General features: G+C 43.0%; 1 protein-coding gene across 3 annotated transcripts in view; it reads left to right on the top strand.

Moving 5' to 3' along the window:
- The first annotated feature begins 3,843 nt into the window (after positions 1 to 3,843).
- The window catches only part of EXT2 (exostosin glycosyltransferase 2), a 120,411-nt gene continuing 97,042 nt past the window's right edge, over positions 3,844 to 27,212 (top strand). Inside the window, exons 1-7 of one of the 3 annotated variants that reach the window (XM_074997531.1) lie at positions 3,852 to 3,960; positions 4,232 to 4,344; positions 6,757 to 7,322; positions 7,502 to 7,591; positions 17,379 to 17,495; positions 21,763 to 21,958; positions 26,602 to 26,741. In XM_074997531.1, coding sequence (XP_074853632.1) covers positions 6,787 to 7,322; positions 7,502 to 7,591; positions 17,379 to 17,495; positions 21,763 to 21,958; positions 26,602 to 26,741 — 1,079 coding nt within the window. In that variant the 5' untranslated portion in view covers positions 3,852 to 3,960; positions 4,232 to 4,344; positions 6,757 to 6,786. Of the gene's footprint in view, positions 3,961 to 4,231; positions 4,345 to 5,441; positions 5,822 to 6,756; positions 7,323 to 7,501; positions 7,592 to 17,378; positions 17,496 to 21,762; positions 21,959 to 26,601; positions 26,742 to 27,212 lie in introns of those variants that run through there. The other 2 variants (XM_074997530.1, XM_074997532.1) reach the window with 2 other exon arrangements.

Genomic DNA, 27,212 nt, shown 5'->3' on the forward strand with positions numbered 1-27,212 from the left:
TCAGCAACCACATGAGCTAACGATAGGAGAAGACAGTTAAAATAACACTGCAGAGGGGAGAAATGTGGTTTTAGGGTGGGGTGGGCAAGAAGTGGTGTGGGCTGCTTCCTGCAGGCCGGGAACAGCGAACCACAGGCAACAGGAACAATAAGTGACCATACTTGCAGAGGTGCAGGTAAATGAAGCATCTAGCAGCCCACCAGAGGCTAACCCTGGTGAAACACGTTGAGCCTGTAGGTTGCTTTGTGTCCACTCCTGTCTTAGGGGAAGGAGACTAACACTCTTAGATACATACAAAGGCGATACAGGCCTTTTAAATACAGGTTATATCTCTCTTGTCCAGCACCCTCGGGACACGGCAGCTGTGGGACTCCCCACCATGGGGCTGTCAGGCTCTCCTAGCCCAGCCAGGGTCCCCATGGCTGTGGGGCTGCCAGCAGGGCTCTGTGACACAGCTGGGCTCCCCACTGGCTCCCTGTCACAGGGCTCCTGGAAGGGTGCCCCACAGTGGGTCTCCCTAACCCCCTGAGGCTCCAGCAACATCATTGTCCTGCTTGATGAGGGATGTTGCTGGACGAGAGAGGTTCAACACATATCTGGAAATCACAGGTATAATGGTAGGTAGCAAGAAAGCCATTTTGTGTCCCTCCCAGACACTGCCTGCTTTGCCCCTCTGGCAGCCCAGAGCTGGTGGAATGTCTCCTTTATTTGCCTTTGGCATGGAGTAATTTCTCAGGTGGTGCAGAGCTATTGATGAGGTGATGTCAGTGGTAGAGGGCGTGGCTGAAGCAGCAGCTCTGTAGGGTCCTGAACGAGTAATTGCTGATGGGTGTGTGTGTGCGTGGGGGGGCTGGCTATTGAGGAGAAAGGGTACATATGATCTCCTGTGCATCCCCCACGTGTCACCCCTGGTGCTGAGAGTGGCTGGTGCATCAAAAAATTGAGAAAAGCCTTTCTTCATCAGTTGCTTCCTACTAGTTAACAAGGAATATGAGCAATGAATTAAATCAAATGAAAAGGCACAAGAGGCAGAAAAGTTAGAAACAGGAAAGTATATTGTACATTCAGTTTAAAACCCAACTCACTGAACTCTTCTCTTCCAAGGGAGAAGTTGCAAGCAGAAGGGAGGAGTTTGTTGGAGAAAGACTTGTATGGCTGGAGTCATTCTGTGCAGAAGTTTTGGGTTCTCAGAGTTCTTAATAATCTGGTGCCGTTCCACAGCACAAAGTTCTCTCAGGGTTAAGGAGTACTCCAATGTTCAAAGTAGATCTTGGGATTTGTCATGAGTGCGTTTTGGCTTTTCGCACTATAAATTGAAGTGCTTGAGGAGACTTGGTGGAAGATTCCAAAGAAGCTAGAAATGAAAATTAACTTCTCAGAGCTTCTGCACTAGTTGGTTCTCATGGTTCCTTATTCCATACATCTGTGGCAGATGACGAAATGACTGCTGGATGCAGTACTTCTGAAGAAATGTAGTTTTTCGGGCTCCAGTTTTTCCACTGTAAGTGAAGGGAAATATGCCCATTGGCAAGAGAGGAAATGGGATTTTGAATTGTTGCTACTTGAAGATAGGAAATTCCTTTCATACCATCCCTGGTGGTTCGTGAACAGGCTTGAAGCTGCACTGGCAGCACAGAAGTGATACCTATCATGTACTTACGTCTTTCATCTCAGGGATTTCCCACTTTTGTCAGTGTTGCATATGACACAAACATGATGGCTGTGTTCTGACTATTGTGTAGCACTGTTGCTTCTGCATACTCCCTGTGAGTTTTTGGGGTGGGAACAGTGATATATGTTATAGTAATACCCCAGACAGGGGCCAAGACTTGAATGTGATAGGTGCTGTACAGATACAGAACAAAGACAATCCCTGCCCTGATGGATTTACAGTCTAAGCATGAAACAAGACATGAACAGAAGGGTACAGAAAAACAGATTGGGATGTGGAAGAAAATAATGAAACGATACTGGTTAGCATGATAGGCAGTGGTCTCAGTATACCAATAGCATATCCACTGTTAAGCTTTTTGTAGGTCTCATAGTATCTTTTTCTGTGTTCACACAGTGCCTAGTGAGGTGCACCAGGGTATCTCTAGACTATGAGAGTAGGTTGAATTTATTAAGGTCAATTTTTTAGCACCCGATGTTGCAAAATTGAAGATGCATGTCCTCACTGTGAGCATGAGTTCGACAAAGTGAGCCCTTATGGGATGGGCAGCTTCGACTTTGACCTCTTGTGAGAGGTATCCACGGATAGCTTTGGGACAGTGGTTGGGTCTCCTCCTAAAATCCCACATAAGTGCTCACAGAAGTGGCATTTTTGCAGCGATGACCCAGAGATTGTCCATTTTCCTCCTTTGTTTTCTGATATGCCTGCTTGAGTTCCTTTATTTTCACACAACATTGCTGGGTGGCCTTGGCATATCCTTATTTTTATTTTTTACCATACCCTATGTAATCTTGGCACAGATAACAGAGTTTCTTTTGCTGCTTCATAGTTTGGCCAGCACAGACCCATCCCCTGCACACAGCAATTAGGTCCAGGATCTCTTGCACACTCTATGATGGAGCTTGTCTGCAATCCTGGGCATTTATGGTCAGGTATGTTGAAGAGGTGTGTTGCCTGCTCTGCTCATCATGCTGGCCTGACAGGGCCTTTTCCCGTGCACCTGGAGAGCAGCAGAGTTGAAAATGCTGTCCAGAGTGGTCAAATGGGGGAATTACAGGACACATCCAGGAGGCCAAGTACGTTGACTTTCACAGCACTGCATCTGCATGACCTTCACGTGGGTCATCCAAAGTTGAATTTAGCATTACTCTCTGTGAAAAGCAGGAATACTGAAATCAACCTTAACAACCCTTGGTGGAATATACTTGGTGGTGTGGATTCATGGTTACCAAAATCGACCTAATACCACCAAGTCTGACCTAAACTTGTAGCGTAGACCAAGCCTCAGTTTGTGATCATATATGCACTGCACTCTCCAGTGTATATTATATCCTGAGTCTTTTGCTCTAGGGCGAAGGACTTGAGTTTACAATGCTGAAGATCACCCACTATGAGTCCTAGGGGCCACACGAATGATTGTGGCTACATTCATAACAGTGGTACCTTGTAGAAAACAAATACCTGCACTTGAACACAACACTGAGCTCAAATGTTAATGCACAATACATTGCAATGTTATCACCTCCTTACACAACTCAGTTGCATCATATCAGAACATGTCTGCTACAGGCCTGTGACCTTACATCAAAGATGTCATTGCGTCATGGTATCATCACACACCTCCCACCAATATAGCGTGAGATCACCATGTCAGGGCATGAGGCACTCTCAGAAGGGTGAGCCACAGGCCTGGGAAGTGAGGCTGGAGCTACAGCTCTGGGGCTGCCACTGGAGTGGGAACTAGAGGGACAGTCTTAAAGGGTCTGGAGCAGGTGGCACTGGAAGTGTTGCTTTAATCTTCCCCTGGGCAACACCAACCCGATCAACCTTTCCACTGCTAGGACCAGCTGTGCTGCCCTGCCCTGCCCATCGCCGTTAACCAGTTCCTGCATCTATGCCAGGTGGGCGCCCGTTTCTGCCATCACCACCAACCACGCCCCCGATCCCCGCCCCTTATGCCGTGCCGGCCAGCACTGGCACCAGCTAACTGCACCGGCCGCTGCCTCCCGGAATGTGCAAGCGAGGCCACGGACAGCCAGTTACTTCCCGAGACAAGGGGCGAGCCCCAGTCTTCTCCCGCGCATGCGCACGGATCTACGCCGGGCGGCAGTCCGTTCGCCCGCTGAGCTAGTTTCTGCCATGCGCGCTCAACTTTTCCTCCTGCGCATGCGCTCGGAGCCCGGTCCCGGCCCGGTAGATACCTGTGCGCCGGCGGCTGCTCCGGGTCCTGGCTGGGGCTGTTGCGTCTGACATGAGGCCGTGAGCGGCCTGTGCTGCTGCTGGCCGAGGTGAGGCGCTGCTGCGTGAGGCGGGTGGCTGCCGGGGGCCAGGCTGCGCTGGGAGCGGGGCTGCCGGGAGCGATTAGCCCTGCGGCCTGGTGGCCACTGCTGGCCGCGGGGCTGTGCGTCTGCCGCCGTTAGGGCCGGGGAGTGTAAGCCCGAGGAGGACTTTGCGGGGGGGCCGTGGGACGGACCAGGGGGACAGGGGACCACCGGCCTGGTAGTAACAGCTGAGAGCGGGAGCTACGTTCAGGGCGCTCAGTGCCTTGCTCTCCCACAGACGCAGCTGGTGCCTGACTCTGGGACTGCAACTGACCAGCGGGGGAGAAACTGACCGTATGAGGGGAGGAGTCACTGCTCAGATGTCGGCAGCGCCCAGAAGCTTGCACTGAAGTAGGGCAGCTCTCTAGCCACGTTTCCTGCTATTTTAAATAAATAATTTTTCTTATTACACGTGGGCGCGCCGTAAGCCACATCTGTTTTATCCTTTGTTAATAATACGCGTTGAAACTGATTTCTAAATCTTATGAGGTGCAGTTGAAACTATCCCCCACCTGCTTTTAAATCTCCCCTTATGGTTGCAGTCTACTCACCTCAGTTCTTACATGGATGCATCTCTGTGTGGAGTCTTGAAGTACGAAGTGCCTTTGTGTCAAAGCTTTTTGTTTCAACAAAGGCTTTCTGGGTTTGCCTGGTCTTTGAAAACTTGAGCGATAAGGCATTCTAAGGTTATTTTCTACAACTGTAATCTGAGAGTTCTCCAGAAACTCATTTCTGCACTCAGCTCAAGGTTAATAGGTTTCAGGAACATGGGAGATGTGAAGCTGAATCAGAGCAGTTCTCTGTCTTGTTTAGTAGACATGTACTTGCGACAAGTATTTTGAGTACTAGTGACGAACTGCTTCAGAGGATGATGGAATCAAACCTGTAATATCTAGGAAGTCAAGAGTTAGGGAGAATTCAATGAAAAGGTCTGTTCATAGATGATTAAGGGATAGTTTGCTGATAGAAGAAACTTACTCCTAATCATTAACATTTTATCTTTGCCCTAAAGCAGAAAGGCTAATATTTTCTTAATTTTTCTAATATAACTGTTAACTTTCATCCTACACATGTCTAATTCCTTTTTGAATCCTCTTCAGTACTATGCCTTTACCTCAGTGACTCAAGAGCCTGTCATAAATGTATGATCTCTGTGATAAATCATGTCATTCCGGCATTGTACTGGGGAGTTGGGTGTGGGCTGGAATAACTTCGCTTAAAGGCAGAAGAAATATGAAAGATCTTTTGGTTGTAATACTGACTGTAATCGTATGAAATTCCCAATTTTTTTTTCCTGGCTTCGCTGTGACTTCAATCTTATCTGCTCAGAGTTAAGCAGTAGGCTGGCAAAACTATTTAATTTAAAGCAGAATACGAACCTACTCTGACCTGAAGCATTAAAAGTTGAGCACTTTGAATACCTCTGCCTTGCTGTAGTGTGTGTAAGTCCTGTCACTGCAAGTTGTAAACAACCTGTGTTCCAATGTTCTCTGGTAAAAATTTTGATATGACTTGTTTGTTACATACCCTTCAATTTCTCCATGTTTGGTGATATTTTTTCTTGTTTTTGTATAATTTCTCTCTGGCTAATATTTGCCCATTAAATTTCTCTTTTAGTTTTCAAAAATTATTCTCTCTATAGTCCCACAAAAGGAAGAATGTGATAATATTGGCTGTGCTCTAATAAAGTGAAACACTGATAATGTTACAGAAATTTGCTACTGAACAGTTTGCAAGTTGGAGCCACAATCAGTTTTCTTATGATGAGAAGTTTTAAGTTCTGTGTTGGAACTCAGAAACCAAAACACCCAAGTTATGTAACAAACAGGTAACCAAACTATATTTCTCTTGAGTTACTGTTTCTTCACCCTGAGGTTTACAAGTTCATAGTTTTGAAAGCACAAAAGCTAACCTACTATGATCAGCTCCCACTTCTATTTAATGTTTTTGTATTGATATTATATAATGCTTTTCATTCCAAAATATTTCACAAGGATGTACACATAGCACTACTGAAATACTACTTCAGTGGTGGGAGAAAGCCAGCTGTTGTTGCATTTGAATGAAAGAGCACATTTGACCGAGGACACCATGGCAATCACCTGTTCTTGCAAAAAGTATCTTAGCATCTTGCTAGTCCATAGAGGATGGGCAGGTATTGTTTATATAGGGTTACTGTGTATATTTTTTTTTAGAAGCTGCCCTAGATTAATGATGCCATTCTGACTGAGTCCTTTATGATGCTCTTTATTAGTCCAAGGCTGGGTAACATTGAATAAAATAAGAGTTTGGCATTCGACATTCTTCTGCTCCCTCAAAACTCTACTTAATGTACATTTGACTGCCCTCCCTCACTCCTTGAGCACACCACATCAGGAAATATACATTGGGAGCACTCTGTGAGGCAGACTGGATGGGACTATATAATTTATTTAAACAAACGAGCATGCTCAGGCCCATTTGTTATTCTGACATGGTTGTTGCTGAACTATTTTACTAGGATGTTGGCACCTACCCCCAACAGGTAACTTTCATATTGGTGCTTCCAAGTGTCATCCCTGATATACAGAGCAGCCAGAACCTGACATTCAAATGGAACGCCTGCATATCAGTGCAATCCCCTGTGGTAAAGGTGCTTCCCCTAAAGAGAGCTGAGTATATTTCTGCCCTGCTGCTCCTTTTTTGCATTATGTCTGTGTCTCTTCTGTCACTCTTAAGATTGTACCTTTTCTTACCTTGTGCATTTGTCTTCCCATCCTCTAGATACAAGAGGAAGAAGTGGCTAGTTCCATTATGTGTGCGTCAGTCAAATATAACACCCGGGGTCCAGCCCTCATCCCAAGAATGAAGACCAAGCACCGCATCTACTACATCACACTCTTTTCCATTGTCCTGCTTGGCCTTATTGCCACAGGTGTGTTCCAGTTCTGGCCACACTCCATTGAGTCATCCACTGATTGGACAGTGGAAAAGCGGAGTGTTCATGATGTGCCTGTAGTCAAGCTTCCTGCTGATAGCCCCATCCCAGAGCGTGGAGACCTCAGTTGTAGGATGCACACCTGCTTTGATGTTTATCGCTGTGGCTTCAACCCCAAGAACAAGATCAAGGTCTATATATACTCACTGAAGAAATATGTGGATGAGCATGGGATGCTGGTTAGCAACACTATCTCTCGGGAGTACAATGAACTGCTGACTGCTATCTCTGATAGTGACTTTTACACAGATGATGTCAATCGGGCCTGTCTCTTTGTGCCGTCCATAGATGTGCTGAATCAAAACACACTGCGAATCAAGGAAACTGCTCAGGCCTTGGCACAGTTGTCCAGGTACCTACAGAAACCTTACTGTGTGAATTGTAAAGTTAGATTTGGAGAGGATAAGGCTAGTGATGGGGAAAGTTATGCAAAGAGCCCTGGTCAGAGCTGAGATCAGAATTTGGTAGAGTCTGGCACCCATGGTTTAGAGAACAGCTCTCCAACTGGCTGTATTTATTTCTTCTCTTTAGGTGGGATCGAGGCACAAACCATCTGCTGTTTAATATGCTGCCGGGGGGGCCACCTGACTACAACACAGCACTGGATGTTCCCAGAGATAGGTAGGCATCATGCTGTTTCTTTGAGCGCACGTGGTGTGTGCAGGGCAAAATGTCTCTAAAGAAGTAGCCAGGTTCAGAACTCTTGGTAGTCACAATACAAGTTCTATAATCCCAGAGTGTTACGTAGGTGGCGTATGTCTTATCCTGTTCTGAGGAGGCAGAATGTCTAGCTTCTCGAACTTGAAAAGCCTACTGTTTGCTCATAGCATTCTACAGTTTTGTGTATCCATAAATTCAAAAGCTGTGTGGCCCATGATAGTATAACTTTCAATGCTCTATCTTGATGTGAGTTACCAGGAACCACCAGTCAAGGTGATGCATTCTGTTCTCAGACCTATAGCATCCACAGAGCTCATCTTAGTGGAGAGAGAGAACGACAGACTGTTCTGTATAATACAAATGAGGACAATCCTGGGTCTTCTCTCTAGCTGCCTCTTCTTGGCAAAGTTTGGATATTTTTGCTTTGTATTAAAGGAAATAATGTGGCTATTATAGCAACTTTGAATGCAATGATTTAGAGACCAAAGCTTCATTTTTATATAATATATAAAAATTTCAGAAATTGCACCAATCCATTAATTTATCATTGACTACAATGCTGTGAGTTTTCTCTGTCCTTTTCTGGCTTGTACATTTTGAAAATTCCTGCCAGCCAATTAGTAGTTTTAAATCCTTATCTTAATTGCTAGATGCAGGGTAGGTTTCTCCACAGGCATCCTGGGAAAGGGAAAAGAGTGAATAGAGTAAGAAGAATGTAGGTATACTAAAGAACAGATAGTTTAGATGGAAGGATAGGAAAGGGAAGAAATTTCCAAATATATTAAGCCAAAAGAAATAAAAAGATTTACTCTTTTTTTTTTTTTTTTTACTGATACACATGCATCATTTTACCAAGGTAGGCCTTGCGAAACCAGTACAACTATTAAAGAGCTAGCAGGACTATTTCTGTAACATGTATCAGCAAAATTCTGGTTAAAACGTGATTGCAGGATCTTTACTAAGGATGATAACATATAAGGCAGAATGTGGCTAGATTTTTAGATCTGGGTTTATTTGAATTACAGGCAACAGGTGATCTTTTCGTTCCAAAACAGAGTAGATTTTTCACTGCAGAGGGAAGTGAGTTCACAAGTCCACACTATACTTTTTAGAGTTATTTTACTGATATTAAAGCATGGTTGCAGTCAGAAAAGGTAAAAACTAACATGCAACAAGAAGTCCTGTGACACTTCATAGACTAACAGATTTTGGAGCATAAGCTTCCCTGGGCAAAGACCTGCTTCATCAGATGATATTGAGTCTGTTCTGGTCTGGCTATGGTCTGAAGAAGTGGGTCTGTCCCACAAAAGCTCACCTAATAAACTATTTTGCTAGTCTTTAAAGTGCTACTTGACTGCTTTTTGTTTTGACAGCTACCTCTCTGATACTTATATTCAATGCATTTAACTCAAACTTGGCCTGAAGAGGGCAGTCAAACATAATAGTAAGTGAAAACTTGATAAATCTGTAGCTCCTCTTGCTCTCTCACACAAACACGCGTGCTTGTATCGTCAAGTTCTGTCACTTTGAGGTGTTATTCTTTTCATTTGCAATATGTTTAATGGAATGGTCTGTTGTAGTACATTATGGGCTTGTCTACACTACCACCCTCCTTCGAAGATTTTGAGGAGTAAAGGGACTTTGAAGTTGCCCCGGCACTTTGAATTACCGGCAGGTGAGCCGCGGCTAGACGTGAGCTGGTACTTTGAAGTTTAAAACTTCGAAGTTGCTGGGGGTGGGGGGGCATTTGCTTAATGAAGTGCTGCTTATGCAGCGCAGCACTTCATTAGTAAGCTCCCAACGCCCTACTTACCATCCTTCCTTCGAAGGAGGGTGGTAGTGTAAACACGGCCTATATTTAATAGCAAAGTTGCCTATGAAAAGAATAGCTCTGTTGAGTTAACACAAGAGATTTACTTCGTGCTTCACAGCTTTGTTTTATTAGTTTCTTTTGAATCGGGCATCCGTTTAAAAATGGCCGTGTGCGCCTTGTCCTTCATATGCAGGAAAAGTAGTATTTCAACAGGTGTGTGTTTGAAGCTTTTGTAACGCTACTGGGAGAAGTCAGGTAATTCTGAATCTTCTGAGATATTAGGTATAGGGGCGCACAGTCAGAGCAGAGTGGGCGAAACTGCTTTACTGCAATAGTAATGAAGTTCTATGTGACAGATAAGATCTCTCCATTTTGGTAAACTTGCCATTGGTAACACATAGTCAGAAAATCTTCAGAGAGCCTGAGTGGTAGGGGTTATTGCATGATGCTTTCACTTTTGGAAACTTCAGTTCAAATTGACCAGGGTGAGCTGTACAGAATTGAAGGTGAAGAATGAATTGCATTAGTAGATCTGTGTAAGACTGTAGAACTGGACTTCCTAGGTGTGCAGCATGTCAACGTTATGGTACGTATTGATGCTGACTGGGAATCCTGAATATAAAAGCTACTTTATTTCTTTGGCATGTACCAAATCTGATAGATGGCCCAAAAACTGTGCACTATAAGATTCATGAAATGTGACGGATATGTTGTGTTAATTTAGTGCTGGTCATAATTCTGGGTAAAATGAGATCTTATGTGTAGAGTTGAGTGACTGTCTATTGTAGTATTCCTGTAGCTGGAGAGCTTTTAGTTAGGTTACGTCACTAATATGTTAATTTCTTTTGTTTATTTTTGTTTGAGATTTGAAACCAATATTGGGATTTTCAGAAGGCAGCTTGAAAGCTTTCGATTTTTTTTTTGAACCTGGATGATGGAAACATGGGTTGTCCATACGAAGTAGTATGTTTAATTGGTGCAGAGACTGCTTTGCTGACAGTGTTGTAGAATATGTAGCCTTCTAGTCTTAATGCTAGGAAAACATACTCCTTAAGAATTTTCTCTCAGTTCATGTAGTGTAGTTGCTGCCATAGACAGTAAGAAGGGTTTTCATTAGTTAGGAGGCAAGGCAATTTAAAATCCTTTCTTGGGGTAAACCTCAAACTAGTCTACAAATGGTAATCCTGTCTAACAGAGTGGATTTATTTAAACCAAGATGATTTAAATCAAGTTACCAGAAAACCTGAGGCTGACCGATTAGAGTGCTCTTAATTTTGGAGTAAGATCCATTGAAATCACTGGCACTTCTATTTTTTTTGAGTGAGTGTATATATAGAAAGGGGTTCCCTTTGAAAAACTGTGTTACGCTGAAGTAAAATAGGGACTAGATTTATAGCAGCACCATTATGGTCTGGCCATGATGTTGCAAAGTAAGGGGAATGTATTTATTATGTAACATGAGGTAAGAAAATGACCCTGGCAATCGGCAACTTGAATTTCCCTTACTGCCACTTTCTGTACTGTATACTTGGGTGATAGCTTCTAAACCGACTTAACTAATTAAACAAGCCTTAAGGGTTAGCTAAGGTAGTCTTTTTTTCTTTAACAACTTCCAACACAGGAAACGGCTTGGGAATTCACATGTCCAATCACACTTATACTAAAAGGCACATGGAGAGTCTTGAAGAAAGACGCATTGCAAAGTGAATTATTTAAGATATTAACCAGTTGATCCATTCAGCTATAGCCACATCATTTTCTTCTAATAAGCAGTTTTCTTTAAGTTGTTTCATTCTTGCAACTAGGGCCTGCATCATCATCTTACACTACTTATACTTGACACATTTTCCTTTTTCAGCCAGGAAATGAATTTCTTCAAAATAGTTGCAGCTAGGGGGTCTTATGCCCCAGAAACATGACATGCGGAGGAATATAGGAAGCTGTGTGTGTGCTGAATAATGTCTTCCCTTTTTCTTTCCGGTCCACTCCACTGTACCTTTCTGTGCTGCCTTGGTCCTTTCCTATGTCTTAAAGACAGACAGATAAGATAATGTCTTAATAAACTTCTGTGCTATGCTTGGCCAAGATAAACTCCGCATAAGCACAGGACAGAAACAGTCCTGTCCAGTTGGTCTTTCTTTGCACGTGTTTCTGTTTTTCAGAAGACTGAAATGTAATTGAAACCCCATAACTTTCAAAAAGCAAGAGCTGTTAGATAGGCTAGACAGACTAAAGCCGTTAATTGATTTTTATGAGACTGTAAGTGTATATGTAGCGTGTTTGTGATGAGACTTAATTGTAACTTATTTTAAATGAGAAATTTAGTATTCTATTTTGACTTTAAAAAATAAAAAAGTCATTGCTTTTTATCCACTCTGGTGCCTGGCAGGCTGCCTATGAAACTGTTTACTTGCTGTTGATTCTTGAATTAATTGCTGAGTTGAGCATTCATGTTTAGGAGTGTTGTTCAAAAGACTCAAGAGAGAACTGATGATGTTCCAGAGTGAATAAGAAATCTTACAGCAGAGGGGAATCCAGATAATTTTTGGTACTTTCTAAATGGGGAAAAAAATGATGAATGACAGGGAAGAAGTTAGGATGGCGGTGCAAGGAACTAAGACATACTCACTCATCTTTAGTTCAATGCAACTTAAAGACTCCTTGCCTTCAGTACTCTTAAGTGTCAATACCTTGGCTCTCTTACCTCACTACCTGATGAAAATCTGAGTGGAGTTATTTAACTGGTGTTGGTTCCCATGGATTTATTTAGGTGAACATCTGTGTGAGGCACACCTGCTTTTCTCAAAGCTAATGAGATGTTGTTATGTACTGGATCCAATTAAAACAATCTGGTTGCAATTTCCTCATTAAGGGATAAAAATCTGAGGGTGGGGGGCGAGTGTACAAGTGCAAAAGGTGTGAGACATGCGACAAAGCCAGTTTTTCATTCCCTGCCTTGCAATTGAATTAATATGAATGAGACAAGGAACATGGAGCTTGAAGGGTGGGAAATAGTCATGCAACATTTGACACACAGTCACTGAAGGGGAGGCACTGCAGTTCAAAATAATTACTTTGGCTTTGGAAACCAAATTCTCACTCAGCACCTTCTTAATTTTTCATCCCGTGAAAGTAACTTCTTTTGCTGTAACTTCTAATTAGTTAGTGCTGGCATGTTTTGAATTTGATCAGCTATACAGAATTGCAGGTTCAAAACATCTTGTATTTCTATAGCGCCTTTTCACCCTGAACTCGGAGCTCTCGAAGTACTTCATTAACTCAATATAGTTTGCTTGCACCACCACTGCAGTGCAGCCATATGTGGAGTAAAGGTTAGTAGCTTTTTAAAAGCATGGACCATCTCCATGCTAGTATTTTGGACGGGCAATGAAGCATTCTACAGAAACGTCAAGGTTATTGAAACAGCTAATTTATTGGAATCTGATCCAGGACTCCTTGCTCAGATGAAAAATAATAGTCTTTGAGAGTAACCTACAAGCTCAGTTTCACATCAAAACCAGCATTTCCAAACACCGTACTAAGGAATTGGTTCAGTGCTAATTACAAGAAAGAGAACCAGTAATGCTCCTTGTTCTACCCTGGCATTTTTTTTGATGTCTCTCCCATTCAGGTACTGACAAGCATATCCCTACTTAGCTAGTGAACTCTGACAGTAGCCCAGCTTGAGGCAATATGGTTACTGTCCATTGTCCTCTTAGGTTGCATCTACGCTATAAGATAAATTAAAATTTAAAGCAGTTAGCTTAGTATTACCACGTTACTGTCTTCACTTCAAATACCATGAGCTTGATTTTTGAGAGCACTTACTATTGAGATTAAAGTATTGCCGTTACCTGATGGGTACAGCTATCAAGCTCGAATTCACAAGCGTGGGTAAGATATTCGGGGGCTTGCAGACACCCGGGTGTTGCGGGGGAGTCTCCAGCAGCGGCTAAGAGAGTCGGGGGGACTACTGTAGCTACTTCAACATTCCAAGCGGCTCTGCCGGTGCAGACCACAGCATCCTACCTCCTATCCCACCAAAAATATTTTCGAGAGCTTGCTGTTCTTTGCAGACACCTGCTAAGATATTTCAGTTATAAAATCTTTTTGCTAACGTCTCCTATCTGCCTTCATGCTTTGATCCCTTCAGAAACATGGGGCTAGTTGAGATTCCTGCTTCCGTTATAGATTCAGTGCATGATAGTTCACTGCCATCACCTGTGTTTGGCAGTATCTGTGTAATGAAGGGGAAAGTCAATCTTTCCTAGCTTTTCTTCTGTCCTCTTTCTTGTAACTTTGAGAATGCAGTCAGGGTCCCTGTATTATTTTCAGGGATCAGATGCAATGATGGGAGTGGGCACGCTCAATAGATGGCCAATTGAGAGCACAGTCGTTGCACAGAAGCCTTATAGTGCACTGGAAAGCCAAAGATTCTCCCCTCAGCAACTCTTTTTTTTTGAGCAACTTTTCTCTCTTTTTCATTCTTCAAGCCTTTCAGGGATATTTCACTGCCATCACCAGTGTTGGCAATGTCTGTGTAATGAAGAGGGAAGTCAAAAATTTTCTTTCCTAGACTTTTTTATCCTCTTTCTTTTAACTTTCAGAGTACAGTCAGGGTCCCTGTATTATTTTCAGGGAGCGGATGCAATCACGGGAAGCGGGACAGTCAGTGGACGGCCAGTTGAAAATTCAGGTACAGAAGAAAGAAATTTCTGAAAATGTGTTTGCCATCTCTGTGGATGTCCTACTTTTCCTTCCTTCCAATGGGAAAAATGGACATTTGCTTACTACGGGAAGGGAATGAGGAAAATGCAAAGTGAGAAGATGGTCTCAAAGACCAGCGAGCATACCCAGAATGCTACGGGGATGAGGGAACTGTAGGATAGGTTCCCGCAATGCACTCCTGCCGCAGTCGATGTTTGCCAATTGAGGCTACGTCTACACGTGCACCCAACTTCGAAATAGCTTATTTCGATGTTGCGACATCGAAATAGGCTATTTCGATGAATAACGTCTACACGTCCTCCAGGGCTGGCAACGTCGATGTTCAACTTCGACGTTGCTCAGCCCAACATCGAAATAGGCACAGCGAGGGAACGTCTACACGCCAAAGTAGCACACATCGAAATAAGGGAGCCAGGCACAGCTGCAGACAGGGTCATGGGGCGGACTCAACAGCAAGTCGCTCCCTTAAAGGGCCCCTCCCAGACACACTTTCATTAAACAGTGCAAGATACACAGAGCCAACAACTAGTTGCAGACCCTGTATATGCAGCACGGACCCCCAGCTGCAGCAGCAGCAGCCAGAAGCCCTGGGCTAAGGGCTGCTGCCCACGGTGACCACAGAGCCCCGCAAGGGCTGGAGAGAGAGTATCTCTCAACCCCCCAGCTGATGGCCGCCATGGAGGACCCCGCTATTTCGATGTTGCGGGACGCGGATCGTCTACACTGTCCCTACTTCGACGTTGAACGTCGAAGTAGGGCGCTATTCCCATCCGCTCATGGGGTTAGCGACTTCGACGTCTCGCCGCCTAACGTCGATTTCAACTTCGAAATAGCGCCCAACACGTGTAGACGTGACGGGCGCTATTTCGAAGTTACTGCCGCTACTTCGAAGTAGCGTGCACGTGTAGACGCAGCCTGAGTGTGGCAGCAATAAGTCGACTTTGTGAGAAGCACGTGGGAAGGTAAGTATGGTCAAATTCGAACTTATACATTCCAGAATTACCAAATCGATATTAATAAATTCAAATATGTTGTAGTGTAGATGCAGCCTTAGTTATGACAGACAATTAATGCTGCTCCTCAGGATTCTTTTGGTGCTGCCTGGTACAGTGGTATGTCATGCTCTGTTCTCTTTCTCCAGAGAATTGGTGGTACTGGAATCGGGGAAAAAAATGTATTTATATTTATCTGTAATGTAAGTTACTTTATATGGTAATTTGAATAGACCTGCTATCCCTAGGACAGTTTCAGGTATAGTGTTGTGTAGTGAATGTCTGAGTACAATGAGCTATTCAGAAAGACTGATTCAAAGAAGTTGAATCCTGGATTCCCTTAAGTAGGGCGATGAATTCCTTGTGCCACCTGGCTATTTGGGTGAAATGGGGACTGAAAGGTGGTCTGTCTGTCTCTCTACTAGAATATTTCAAAAAAGCTCAGGAGTAACAAATGTAATATAGTGTGGTTCAAATTTCTGCTGACAACGTGAAAGATTATTTCTCTGCTACACGGTGTTCCACAGTCTGGGTCCACATCTGTCCACATTCAGCCCTTAGAGCTCTTTCCTTCAGTTTGGCAAAAGGTAGCCCTAACCAGGAGAAGCCATAGATGGACTAGCAGCAGGATAATTAAGGCATTCCCATTGGGAGGATACTTTGTATCTTCATATAGCTTGAGCCCTACACACCTGGTTCTCAAACTTTGGCAAGGATTACCCCATTCACAGAGCAACCTCTGAGTGCAACCCTTCCTCACTACTGTAAATTAAAAACATTTTATTTTCTATTATACATGCTGGAGGTGAAATGGAGTTTAGGGGTAGAGCTGACAGCCTGTTGCCCTTCCCATAATAACTTTCTGAGTCCATGAGGGGGATATGTCCTCCAGTTTGCAACCCCCCACCATCCGCCGCAGCTTACGCTGATACAAAACTTGTAGCCACCTGGGATCCACAAATATCATCCACAGATATGCAGGGCTCTGAATATAAAATTTGGATCCACAGCTATCTGGGATCCCTAAACATAGTCTGTGGATACCTGCAGATTTGCAGGGCTCTACATATATATGGAATCTTTCTAACCTATTCTTAAGTATCTTCGGTGATGGGGATTCCATAAACATATGTCTGGCATTAAGCTTACTGTTAATTGAACTTAACTGTCAGTCCCAGTCACACTACACTGGCCAGAGGAATGTCACCCCTTCTCCCTTTAATTGGTTACCTGGTTAAACTATATAATTTTAATAATTTAAATGGTTAACTTTTAAAATAATATCTTATATCCCTAGTCAGGGATTTGGCATACTTGTTCCTGTCTCAGTACTGGATGCTGGACTAGGCATTTATATCTGTTACTCTATAATAATCATTTTTATTGTTCACATGTTGTTCTGTTGACAGTACTATGGGTTTCATCTGCTCTCAGGTTTGTTGTAGAGCATATGGTTTAAACTATTTCATGTCTTACAATATAATAAACAGTTTTATAGTGCCTTTATCCTTAGTAGAATCTTTGTTTTTAAGAAATACATAATCACTACATCTGTTACTGAAATGCTGCTTTCCTCTAGCAGCTCAGAGCAACATTGTACAACAGTTGGGCAGGAATTTTTATCTCAGCAGCCAAAAGCAATTAGTTTGGCCTTACCTGTAACTGTTCCGATTTAACAGGTGAATAAACTAACACAGTAAACATTTGGTGTTCAGCTTAACTGATGAAAGGAATTTAGGATGTATTTACTTAAATTGAAATTTAGCTACAACAGGATCATTAGTGACTACAAGTGATTTGGGACCATCTCATTCAAAATACAGTGCCTCCACCAGCACTGTGTCCCCAATAACAAGTGGATGCCCTGGTTCACTGTATCTTCAATATAAGAGTACCATCTCTTGAGTTATCACAGTTATTTTGGGGCATCCAAAGCAGTCCGGTCCTTTTGGGGAGCTTGAGATCTTAGTTCTGAGCCAGTATAACTGTACATTAAATGAATGTTCTCCTTTCCCGTTTTTATTGCAGCTGGATTAAGTTAAACTAAAGGCAGAACTTTATGAGAGCGCCATCGATGGAAGTGCTATAGACACTGAAACCTCAACACAGGAAAGCCAGCTGCTATGCTGGGGATGGTCAAGTACCATGACCTGGAATTCAAATGTAATATTCTGTGTGTTCCACTCAGTTTTTAATTTCTTTTAAACTATTTCAGAGCATTGTTGGCTGGCGGAGGCTTTTCCACATGGACCTATCGGCAAGGCTATGATGTCAGTATTCCTGTTTACAGTCCATTGTCTGCAGAAGTAGAGCTGCCAGACAGGGGACCAGGGTAAGCAGATTCTGGTGAATTAGACTGATTTCAATCACTAGCTTACGAAATATGTGTGGTGTTAGCATCCAGCTATAACTAGAGAGGTTTGTAGGAAATGGCAGTAACGGTATTGTATTGGAGGAAGCGGGGGACTGCTGTTAGAATAGAGACACGTTTTCTCACAGTGGCTGACAGAGACCTATATAGATGATACTTACATGGAGTGAAGCATGGCCTCACTCCAATGATTGTCCCCTTCAAATGACCATGTTTTTAGTAGAACTGTGCTGGGGTGCAAAATCTGTAATCACTATTGATTAAAATTTTCAGGTGATATGAGGAGTGGAGAAATGGAAACTAATGAGGGAAGGGCAGTTATTCAAAGCAATGCAGCTTGTCTGGTAAGCTGGGCCCATTAAAACTAACAGTTTTCATATGGTCACATGCAAAGAATGCATATCATACCTACAGAATGGGGGACTGTAGCTTGGAAAACGATGTCTCTGAAAAGGATTTAGTGAACAAGCAATTCAACATATTCAATATAAACTTCCATTGAGATGTGGCAGAAAAGGGCAAATGCAGTCTTAGGATGTTTGAAAGGGGAGTAGTGAGTAGGATTAAGGAGTGATTTTACTGCTCTATACGGCATTGGTGAGACTGATTTTGGAATGCTGAATCAAATTCCGGTGGCCCACATCTTAAAAAGGTATTGAAAACTTGGTGTGGGTGCAGAAAAGTCACAATAAGAGGGCTAGAAAAAGTAGACTAGAAAATACTGGGTAGTAATGGGCTCCTTAATTTAGTTCAGAAAGGTGTAACAACCACCAGTAGTTGGTAGTTAGTCAGATAATTTCAAATTAGAAATAAAGCACATTTAATTGAGGATATTAATCCATTGGAACAAACCACAAAAGAAAGAGGTTGATCGTTAATCTGTTGTCTCCAAATTAAAAATGATTGCCTTTTTTGAAGATATAATTTAGTCAAATACAAATTATTGGACTCATTATTGTAAATGGATACAATCTTCTGGCTTGTGAAATACAAAAGGTCAGACTAGATGATTTAACTGTCCTTGCTAGTTTTAAAATGTTCTAATCTGATTTTTTTTTTTAAATATTGAATTTCATAATACTTTTTTATCTGCGCCCTCAAAAGCAATTAGCCATTAGGCCTTACTCAGTGGTTACTGTTCCTGTTTAACAGATAAGTAAACGAAAGCAGCAAGTTAAAGTGACTCTTTCACACATCACAGCAAAACAGATACAAGGCCATGAATATGACCCAAAAGCTTTCAGTTGTTTGCGTTGATCACTCCCTATCAAATATTGACCCCTCATAGATGAAATATCTGGAAGCTAGGGCAAGGCTAATAATGTACATTTATCCTGTGTACCTAGTACTTGAGGCAACACCAAAGTGGTTAAAGGGATACTGTCAATGCCTGATGAGAAGTTTATCTTACATGACAGTACAGGTTGCACCTCCCTTGTCTGGTACCCTCAGGACCTGACTGGACCTGAATGAGGGAATTTGCCAGACAATGGGAGGTCCTCTGCCTCTGGCCCCCACAGCCTGTTGCCCCTCCCTCCTGCCAGCTCCTCTTCACCTCTCGGCCCCCTTGCTACTTCCAGCCCCGGGCCTCCCTACCCCCAGTCCAGCTTGGCTCTATTGGGCTGACGCTGGCTCTGGCCACACCTGGGCTGCCAGCTGCGGAGGCCAGCTCCAGCCCTAGCTAATGTGCCGCAGCCCTGTGGGTGCCAGTTCCAGCCCTGCTCTGGCATGGCTTCCTGTATGGCCCTCGCAGGGCTGCAGGCACTGCCCTGCCCAGTGCTGCCGCCCCCACATCAACAAGCTTTGCCTGGCCCTCCACCTGCTATCCTTCCTATCCTGGCCTCCCTGGTCCAGTAACATTCGTGGTCCTGCCAGATCACAGATTTTACCAGACCTGAGAAGCACAGTTTTGGGAGGTGCAAGCTATAATCTGTGCCTGCTCTTCTGTTCAAAATGTCAGTGTTTTTTGATCTCGTCTCTTCAGGCTGTAAGCCTGAATTATATTGAATTTTAGGTCACCTCCAGTTCTAAAAGTAAGTAACCACCGATCAGGATAGTCCTACAATAATTCATGTGAATGTTTTACTCTTAATGTGCCTACTTCCAATGTTCTTGTACGGGAACAATGCACTGACACTTATTGAATCCCAGCTGGCATTTGGTAAATTGTTACCTAACGTGCAAAGGGAGAAAATATATAATATTTAGGGGAAAAAAACCACATCAGGTAGATTTAAACACTTATGGTTTGTTTTTTTTACTATAGACTTCTTCATAGTTCAGTTCCACGTGATCAGCCAGAAGACATGGCTGGTTGCAGTGCAGCAGAGAACAGATCTGTATTTGGGACCAAGTGGAAGTGGCTCAGTCACTGGTTTAATGAATATTTCAGAACACCCACGTATCATTGCGCGCGCACGCGCACACACACACGCACACGCGCACACACACACACACACACTTACTTACTTACTTACTTACTTACTTACTTACTTACTTACTTACTTACTTACTTACTGGCAAAGATGGTGGGCTACAGCGGGGGTAGAGTGCCATCTGGTGGCCAGTCATCATTGTTGTACTTTTAAAAACAATTGGTCACTGAGTTTTTTTGTTTTGTGGTGGGAGTGGGGAAAGATTGACAAAAGGAAGGTGGTCAAAATTTAATAACTGGGAAATATAATTATATCATTATTCTACACTATCAGGCTTGGTATACATTATGGTTTCACGTTCATTTTATAGCAAGACTTGGATCAGAAGGTTTTGGTATCATGGGAGGTTGATAGTTTCATGTCTTCAACCATTAAAAACAAACAACCTTGTGCAGCTTCTGGCTACCCATTGCCATGGTTAGCACTTACCAAGAGCTGTGCTGGCTTGGAAGGCAAATTTTATTTTTGTCTTTGTAGAGAGCTGAATTGAGAGTTTGTGATTTAGTTTCTTTGTAGCGTAGTTGCCTAAAACAGCATTAAGAAATCAGTGCTGCCAGGAGCAAATATTCCAGCAGGCCTCTACAGGTTACAAAGATAGTTGTTACGTGGATCTCTTTCTTTTTAATGCTGTCAGTTGACGCAATCAAAGCTGCTGACATGGAAATAAGGAGGTTAGGGTGGAAAGGACAGAGCTCAGCTTTATAATGTATGTGCTTCAGAGCCATATATTTAATAATAATTTAAAAAAAAACAGCTGTCAAGTGGAGGGAAATTGGAATCCTAAATAAAGGTCTCCTGTTTCCTGAGTTTTCTTGGTAGTAGAGGGGAGGAACATATTATGTATTTCCTTGCATGAGACTTAATGGAGTAGTCTGCTCTATAAAAGAAGGATCAGAATAAATGTGAGGACTCTGTTTTCTGTGAAGTGTGTGATACTCCAACATAAATGTGCTTCAGAGTTTAAAGCCATGAACAGATAACTTGAGACTCCATCCCTGCATTTTTGACCTCAGCAGTTAAAGCATGGTTTTGAGTATGTTGGCATTACAATAAGTTATCTAACATGTTAGCAATTTGCATGATAAATAAAAATTAGTTAATGTCAGTAGAGGTCAATAGCTGAATTTTATGATTACGCTAAACTCTGACTTCTATCACATAAGTGGTCCTTCCAGGATAACCTACAGGTACAAGGCTGAGTCAGGGTCTAGCTTTTGCTCTTGCTGTCTCTGTTCTGTGGATCGGCATAGGGTGCCAGGACTTCCATCACTTTTTACCCATACAAAATTAACTAAAACATTGACAAGCAGAAGAGCTAGCAAAGTGTCCTAAGTGCTTTACAATAAAACATTAACAAAATATAAAAGCATTACCAGGTGAATATACGCCACAATAGTCTTGCATCAGCGGCTTTCCCAGTATGTTGCATAGTTATTTTTGTTTCTGTTTATGAAACAAAGAGTTGACCACGCCAACCTTTCGCACTCGAGACTTAAAATTTACACAAATATGTACATCACTGAGCTATTATTTCTGCTTCCTGTAGTACATATAATAATTAGATCAGAAAAAATCTTAATTATTGTATATCAGAATATGGTATGTTCTTTCCATGTCTCATCCTGTTCTCTCTCCAAATGTTGGAGGGAAAAAATCTGAGGTTTTTGGTGTGTCCAGTTGGTAGGTTAATCTGGACTTCGCTATAGAAAGACCAAGATGGAACGAAATGAGTTTCAGAAAATTTGGAAAGAAAACGCTTAGAAATGTTTGAACACCTCTGTTCTACTTTTCAGCCCTCGTAGGTACTTCATCCTATCATCCCAAATGGCTCTCCACCCTGAATACCGCTCTGACTTGGAAGCTCTTCAAGCTGAACATGGAGAATCTGTGCTGATCCTGGACAAGTGCACCAATCTGTCAGAGGGTGTTCCTTCTGTTCGGAAACGTTGTCACAAGAATCAGGTCTTTGATTACCCTCAGGTGCTTCAGGTGAGGCTACTCAACCTGCATATCTCCACAGACACCCTGATGCTTAACTTAACAAAAAAGGTTTTGTTTAGTTTAGATAGCACACACTTCAATTTTCAGTGCAATTGCTTCTTCAGTATAGACCATATCGTTCAATGATAGGAGGTGAGGGGAGATACACACGTGCACACAAAGCTCAATTGCTGGCACATGCAGAGATTGTTAAAATACTTTCCCAAGCGGAGCCCTGTATCTCCTTTTGGAATGTCTAGCTGATAAGAGCAGCCATACAAGGAGATATATTTATAGTAACTCTTGTCTAGACAGGAAAAATGGTTATCTGAGCAGATGAGCATGTGCATCCACATCTGGGTGTCTTTTCTTATTTTCCCAGACCTTCCCAAGGTCTTCCACCTGCCACCCTGTGATCTATTGAGTGGGTGTTTAAAATGTGTTTCACTCCTTTTTCCTGTACCCTCCCCAAAACAGTCTGAAGTCTGATCCTGTACCCCCTTTACTTCTGTTGTCTTATTAAATAGACTCCTAAACTACTGGGTTAGTAATACATCCTGTTTTGCAATCTTCTCTTGGCTAAGATTTAAGGACTGCTCAACAGTGTTATTCTGATATGAACACACGTTTCACAATATTACTGGGAAGCAACAGAAGGGACAGAAAAGTTTTAATTCCTAGTTCTCATATATAGCTGCCTCCTGCAGAAAGCAAACTGGATGCCTTGAATAGATAGCCTCATATGAATCTTGTACCATTGTGCAAGGCAGTAGTGAGAGTCCTCGGAAACACTGTGTGTGTTTCTGGTCACCCATCTTCAGGAAAGAAGATTCCAAATTGGAACAGGTGCAGAGAAGAATGACATAGGAATGGAGAACCTGCCTTACAAGAGGAGTCTTAAGGAACTTGATTTGTTCAGCCTAACAAAATAAAGGCTGAGGGGAGTTTTATAATTGTTCTCTGCAAGTACAAAACAGCAGGAAATTAGTCACGTTGGGTCAATGTTGACACAAGAACAAGTGGATATAAGCTGGCAACCAACCAGTTTAGGCTTGAAATTAGCTGAAAATTTCTAACCATGGGAAGAGTGAAGTACTGAACTTTCCTTGCAAAGTGAGTCTTAAAACAGATATACACTAGACATTGAAGTTGATTGTAGATGTGCAGTTCTAGCCACAGCACTTGTATAGCTAGAATCAACTTATCTGCCATCAAGCTTGTGTCTGTACCTGCCCCCAAAGTTGACTTAGTGCGTCCCCACTAAACAGCCAATGTTCAACTGTTGATGCTGGGTATTGTGGGCACCAGTTCCACATTTCCTTCAGCCCTATGCCATACTTTTTTTTTTTTTCCCTGGTGCGTTATGGGGAAAAAATGGCCCCCAAGAGGTTGTCGGTGTGTGATGTCATCTTCCCAGACTGCATTGCCCTCATTCCCCTCTTGTTGAGAAGTCTCCCCAGTGAGAGAAATTGTTTGAGTCATCCATGTTATGGAGAGAGGCAGTTTTTGTAGAGAAAAATCTTCTTTATGGAAAGAGGCAGCTTTTATGTAAGTTTTTTTTTTTTTCAAGAGACTTCAAATTGTATTATTACAAGTGAAATGAAAGCAAGGCTGTGAAGGAGCCAGGTTTGAACTAGAGCGATTTAGAGAGACAAATTTGTGAGTTGCCACCACACCAAAGTGAAAAACGGCTATTTTCCAAAGTCTCTTCACCCAGTGAAAATACACCAAGCAAGATTCATGTGACTAGGGAAAGACTTTATATTATTCTCAAAGAAAGAAGTAAAAGGAGGGAATCCCAGAGGGCATTGGTGTCTCGTGGTTAGTGTGAGAAGAGAAGGAAAGACAATGCATTGGTTTCTAATAGTTAGCATCTCTTCCTCTGAGAATACAACAGACAGGAGTCATGCAACTAGGGAAAGACTTCATGTGAGTCTCAAGAAAAGACGATACAGTGAAAAAGTTGTAGTAGTATCTCGCTGATGGAGTCCGGTTTGAAGTAGAGAGAGAAATCTGAGAGTCGTCACCACATAAAAGTGAAGAACGGTCTGGGGAGGCCATCGTACTGACATCTCCAACATGAGGCGAAGAAACCATTAGCAATATTAGCTCCATAGTCATTATGAATCCCCGCAACTAAAGAGAAGAGAAGGACAGAATTCCATAAGGCATTGGTGTCTAGTGGCTGCTAAAGGAGCCATTACCCCATCAGAGGTGGTAGTGGCTCAAGAAGAGTAGGTGAGGTTAAGGAAGCATTGGAAGACAGGAAAATTGAGGAAAGAGTGAAGATATTCTCTTGTCTCTCCTAGTAAAGAAAACTTAGCCCCAGCAACTGCCTCTGTGTCAGATGGAAGGGGGAGAGAGAGCCCACAAGCTCCATTCCATCACAGGAAGTCCTCTCGCATGCTTCACGATTTGGGAAGGGAGAGTACTGGTGCCTTATGGGGGCCAGCCCTGTAAAATTTTTTGTGGTAGGGGCTAGCCCCCAGGTGCATGGCGCTTCAGGGTGAGGGGCTGCCATTTACAAATGCGAAACACAGAAAACAAGTTGAGCAACCTGTTGAAATGGTTGTCAGTTGGGTGATCCCGGAACTCGTTTAGTAACAAGGTTATTTTTTAAATCACTATTTTTTTAAAAAGGGACAGAATGAAGCTGTGAAAATACAACAAACAGGATCCATGCAACTAGAGAGAGGCTTCATATTATTCGCGAGGAAAGATGATACACTGAAAAGTTGTCTAGTGGCAGTGTACCTGGCTGATGGAGGCAGGTTTGTTGAAATGGCTGTCAGTTGGGTGATCCCAGAATTCATTTAGTAACAAGGTCCCAGCTGTGACTGCTTAAAAATATAACCCCCGCATGGCAGCTTGTGCCCTGTGAAGTGAAGAAGACAAGTTGTACAACCTGTTGAAATGGTTCAGTCAGCTGGGTGCTCTCAGAATACTCTAAACAAGTTTCTTGGCCTCTCCTGCTAAATCCTGTGTAGAGAAGAAGCCTTCACCCTGTGTAGGAAAAGGCATGCTGCCATCTGCAGGCATGGTCCACATAGCCCAGCAGCCATGTAGGTGGGTGTAGGAGCTTGATTTTCACCCAGCACTGCTGCGCATCCCTGCAGTTTAACTAGCCCAGATTCATCCACCCATGCAGAAATGAGATCCTTGCCCTCCTGATGGCACCATGCTGGGACTCTTTTGTAATCCTGAGAAATCACGACTAGATGTGATCGTTACACTGGCCAGAAGGAAAATGAATTCAAAGTGCCAGCCTTCCTGTTCCCTACGTCCTGCACACCTGGAGGGCAGAGGAGGTGAAAGCAGCCAGAACAGATACGTTTGGGGCATTGTGGGATACCTCTGGAGGCTGATAAAGTTGATTTAAAGTAACACTGTTTCCACCCTGGCGTTATTCAACCTTGTACATTTGGACTTGGTGTTATACTGCGTTGGATGGGCGGGGCGAGAGAATCAACCTTAGCACCCCTTAAAATCGAAGACAGTCATAATGTAAAATTGAATCGAGTGCCATAACGCTGACTTTATGCTCTAGGATAGACATAACCTCTGGGTATGTCTTCACTATGCAGAAAATCAGCGCAGTCAGGGTTGATCCTCTGGGGTTTGATTTCCTGTGCCTAATGGGGATGTGCAAAATCTAACTCTCTGGGATTGGCAGTCCACCCCTTTACTCAATATTGTAAGGAGTAAAGGAAGTCAGTGGAAGAGTTTCTCCTGTTGACTTCCCTCTGTTGGCCAGATAAGTCTATTCTAGCTATGCAATTGCCATAGCTAGAAGTGTGTATCTACAATGAACTTTAATTTCTAGTGTAGATCTGGCCTTAGAGAGTATCTGCTGACATTTTAGAGCATTTATATACTGAATCAGTTGGATAATCGTGATTAAGGCTACAATTTTGTCGTGGATATTTTTAATAAAAGTTGTGGATGGGCAATAAACAAAAATTCACCGACACCATGACTTGTCTCTGACTTTTTCTAAAAAAAAATCCCTGGCAAAATGGGGAGGGAGGAATGTCCAGCAGTCTGCCCCACTGCATACAGTGGCTGAGAGCTGTACTCCTCCCTCCTACCCAGAGGTTGGGAGCTGGGGTTGGGTGTGGGGTGTAATCCTCTACTGGGCTGGAAATTGCAGACACCCTGCTGCCTGGAGCAGCTGCGCTACTGTGGGAGGATCACCACCTGCTGGCAGTGGCTGGGCTGCCGTGGTGCCTCAGTGCCACAGAGGTCTCCGGAAGCACAGATTCCATGAGACATTCCTGTGACATAATCGTAGCCTTAATCATGATTCTAGTCCTCTATTAAGATATTAGAGCTGTGAAGGGCTTGACATGCTTTTGTCTTTCCATATCAGTTAGATTTGTGACACATGCTCACTAAAACACAAGATAGAAGAGCCTGTTAATTCCTGCAGGCCTCATTTTTTACCCACCCATTGCTACCCAGTGGCAAGTGTGGAATAAAATTACATGTTTATTTAGAGTCTTGGTAATTCAGAATATGATGCTGGAAGAGACAAACGTGAGTGGTATTTAACTTGTGTAATCAAAGGATGAATGAAAATATAAGATATAAAGGTGTAATACTTTAATACTATAGTACTTTTTTTTCATCATGTGGTTGCTGTTTACTGACAGGAAGCCACATTCTGCATCATTCTGCGTGGTGCTCGCCTGGGACAAGCTGTGCTAAGCGATGTACTACAGGCGGGCTGTGTCCCTGTTGTTATTGCTGACTCATACATTTTGCCTTTCTCTGAAGTTCTGGACTGGAAGAGGTTCGTACTTAGTGCTTTGCACCCTCTATACCTGTGTAAGGTATGCATTGCGTTTAGTGATGGGCAATAAATTCATACCAGTTGAAACCTCTCAACCTAGAAGTGAAGAAACAGAATATGGAGGGACTGCATTAAAAATGCTGACAACAAGGCTGCTGAAGTCTACGTTATGGTTGGATCCAAACATAAAAAGTAATGAAGCAGGAAAATGAGAGGGGACGAAAAGAGGGTGGTGAGCAGCACAGACTATCCAATTCTTGGTATTGGATTTCCTGGCTTTTGCAGGCCTGAATATTCCTCTGTAGAACAAAGTTCTTGGCCTTTTCACACTTGTTTGCATGTAAGCTGTTAACATTCACTTCTAGCAGTTAACACTTCCCGCACCCTGGTAAGGGAAAGAAGTATCCCCATTTTCCAGGTGTGCACAACTGAATTACAACAGGGGATTTTTGCATGCATGGAAAAGGTTCA

This window comes from Carettochelys insculpta, chromosome 6 (genome assembly GCF_033958435.1).
Source record: "Carettochelys insculpta isolate YL-2023 chromosome 6, ASM3395843v1, whole genome shotgun sequence".
NCBI classification, from domain to species: Eukaryota; Metazoa; Chordata; order Testudines; family Carettochelyidae; genus Carettochelys; species Carettochelys insculpta.